This window comes from Myotis davidii, unplaced genomic scaffold (genome assembly GCF_000327345.1).
Source record: "Myotis davidii unplaced genomic scaffold, ASM32734v1 scaffold21, whole genome shotgun sequence".
Lineage (NCBI taxonomy): Eukaryota > Metazoa > Chordata > Mammalia > Chiroptera > Vespertilionidae > Myotis > Myotis davidii.
The window spans coordinates 89,998-93,359 of NW_006292573.1; the positions used below are offsets into that span (position 1 = coordinate 89,998).

Here is a 3,362-nt window from a genome sequence, read left to right on the forward strand (position 1 = left end):
GCTCCTGCAGCAGTGCCTGCACGCCCGGCTGCAAGTGCGCCCCGCCGAGGGGGACTCCGCGGCCCAGTGGGTGGAGGTAAAGTGAGCCCAGCTGCTCCCATTATCCAAGGGCGCGCAGGGGAGGTTCTTTCCGCGCTGTCTCGGCGTCTGGTCCCCCCGCGTCTTCCTCGGGGCTGGCCACGTGGCCCCCGCACCTGCTGCGGGGCGGCTCGGACCTTCAGGCCGGTCTGCCCAAACCTGCCCACAGTGGCCTGCCTGGCTTCGCCCCTCGCCTCAGGCCTGCACCATCGGCCCCGCGCCTTCTCCCTCCACTTTACGCCTCCGGAGGAGGAGCACGTCCCCTGCTTGGCCCGCGGGTATTAGAACTTGCACTTACCAGCCGCCTTGGTGGACTGGAGACCTATTTGTCCCAGACCCTTTGCTTTAAAAGAGCCTTGTCAAGCCCTTGGCACTGCTGTGCTGAGATGGTCCGAGCTTCTTGGTTAAATCTGTTGCAAATATTAAAGGTCCGTTTTGACTTGATTTTCCCTTTATGTTGACAGCAGCTCGGTCAACATAAAAATGAGATTTTCCAAGAAACTTTACGTTGGGAGTAAGATGAAAGGAGGGAAATATTAGTTTATAATGAAGACTTTTAGAGGTACTCAGAAACTTTTATATAGGAGCATCTCATTCCCTGATGAATTTGGTCCCAGATCTAGCATTCCTTAACACAATCATAGTCATTATTTTAAATACTGCTCATAGCTGTGATATGTGGCTGATTATTCTTAAATCAGAATCTGTTACCCTCTGCCAAGTTGGAAATACTTATCATAAATATTCCTATATATTCCCCTCCCCTTTTCTTCCTCAAATATTCATGTTTCTTACTCCTTATTTTTGTTATGGCCTCTTCTGAGATATTGATTTCTCTACCATATATTGAAATTTTATTCTTTTTACTAGAGGCCCGGTGCATGAAATTCATGCATGGGTAGGGTCCCTAGGCCTGGCGGGAGATCAGGGCCAATCTGTGGGGCAACCAGTGAGATGATCAGGGCCCCTGCTCGCACCCACCTCGACTGGCCTGGCACCAAACTTGCCCCCCTTCCCCCCCTCCTCCTCCCCCCACTGCTCCTGCGTTGAGCGTCTGCCCCCTGGTGATCAGTACACGTCATAGCGACCAGTCATTCCACCATTTGGTCAATTTGCATATTAGGGTTTTATATAGATAGATATCTGCCATCTTATTCAGAGAATTGCCTATTTTTATAGTTGCCTCATGTGACAGTAAATCCCAAACTGTTAATCCTTTAGATTTCTGCCATGCTTCTTTATCTTTTTATATTCTTCATGCCACTTCTCGTTAGGCAAAATCACAAATATTTTAGCAGCCTTCCAAACTATCAGTTTGCATTTATTAACTTCAAAAGCTGTTTTAAAGCTTTCTTTTTCACTCCTACACATGGTTAAATTAGTATAAAGAGATAGTGAAAAAGTAAATTCTCTTCTCTTTCTCAAGCATCCTCTCCCCTATTCTATCATCAAAAGTTCTAATTTTTTAAAAACTTGTTTTAATTGTCAAAAGATTTGAAGGTTATTTTGCATGTTTTAGTTTCATTTATTTAGAGCTTTGCTGTCACTAATGTTTTTCCTCTTAGGAGGTGAACTTCTTTTAAGCTACAGAGAGAATAATCTGTACTTTTCTGTATATTTGATATGTTTATACTGAAAGAAGCTACAAGGCAAGTGATTCTGACTTGAACAGGGGAATTTGTAGGTCACAGTTTAAGATCTATTATTGGAATAAACTAAAAGAAAATACCCTATGAGGAGGTAGTGTGGGAAGTGGAAAGAACAGGTGTCTGTTCCTGCAAATAATTAGACATTTAATTCTGACATTGCAAGTGTGCAAACATGATATGCTTGAGATTTTGGCTCATGCTAAAACAACCCAGCGGGGAGGCCTGGGACAATGGTGCAGATGACTGTCATTCAGCTCCTTGTTATGAGTAACATTGGAGGCCCTGGCTTGTTCCAGAGCACAACTGTACCTTTAAAAAATTACTGTACCTCTTTTGCAGATAAATCAGGTGTGAGATCAGAACTGCATTTATATTTACATAGAAGACAATTTAGATAATACATAGATCCCATAAGGTAAAGTTGAACTTAAATGCAATCAACAGATAAATTCAGTTCCTATTGTATACAAAGCAGTCTGTGAAGTGCTTTGAGAGTTAGATGTAAAATAAATTGTGTTTTATCTCTTAAATTTATTCTTACATCCTCATTTAGTAAACACTTATATAGCTTCTATTATGAACCAGGCACTGTTTTAAGCACCTTACAAATATTAACTTATTTAATCTTCATAATAGCTTTTGGGTAAAACAGGGATAATCTACAGAATAAAAAATTTAATGATTTACTCAGCAGCAAATTCAAATTCATCAAGTGTATCTTTCCCATATAGTCCCTATTCTACACGAGCTAATAAAGAAATATCCAAGTCATTATGTAAAACAAATAAGCTTACATTTCGTGTAACAACCTCGTGATGTAGAATTTAGTATCATAAATGCAATTTCCAAAGCCTAATAACGATGTTTGTTTAAAGCATTAACAGTAACAAGAAATAATTGGAAGTTTCCTTGGAGTTTATTGAAATAAAATCAGACCCTTATTTTATAATCTGCAAGTAATTTCATGATCTATTCAGGAGGAATAGAGTGATGATGTCATCAGCTGTGTGAGATATAATGCAAATTCATTTGGTGTTGAATAAATGGGGCCATGCAAACTAAGTGTTTCTTTTTTTTAATTAAGTCTTTATTGTTCAGATTATTACATTTGTTCCTCTTTTTCCCCCCCATACCTCCCCTCCTCCCAGTTCCCACTCCACCCTCCGCCCTCACTCCCCACCCACTGTCCTCATACATAGGTGCACGATTTTTGTCCAGTCTCTTCCCCCATCCCCGACACCCCTTTCCCTCCTAAGAATAGTCAATCCATTCCCTTTCTATGTCCCTAATTCTATTATAATCACCAGTTCATTCTGTTCATCAGATTATTTATTCACTTGATTCTTAGATTCACTTGTTGATAGATGCATATTTGTTGTTCATAATTTGTATCTTTACCTTTTTCTTCTTCTTCCTCTTCTTAAAGGATACCTTTCAGCATTTCATATAATACCGGTTTGGTGGTGATGAATTCCTTTAGCTTTTCCTTATCTGTGAAGCTCTTTATCTGCCCTTCAATTCTGAATGATAGCTTTGCTGGTTAAGTAATCTTGGTTGTAGGTTCTTGGCATTCATCACTTTGAATATCTCTTGCCACTCCCTTCTGGCCTGCAGAGTTTCTGTTGAGAAATCATC

General features: G+C 40.7%; 1 protein-coding gene across 1 annotated transcript in view; it reads left to right on the plus strand.

Moving 5' to 3' along the window:
* Nucleotide 1: 1 nt before the first annotated feature.
* The window catches only part of DTD2 (D-tyrosyl-tRNA deacylase 2 (putative)), a gene marked incomplete at its 5' end in the record, with an annotated part of 17,661 nt that continues 14,300 nt past the window's right edge, over nt 2-3,362 (plus strand). The window contains one exon of the mRNA XM_006766022.2: nt 2-76. Within this exon, the coding sequence (XP_006766085.1) occupies nt 2-76 (75 nt within the window). The remainder of the gene's footprint in view (nt 77-3,362) is intronic.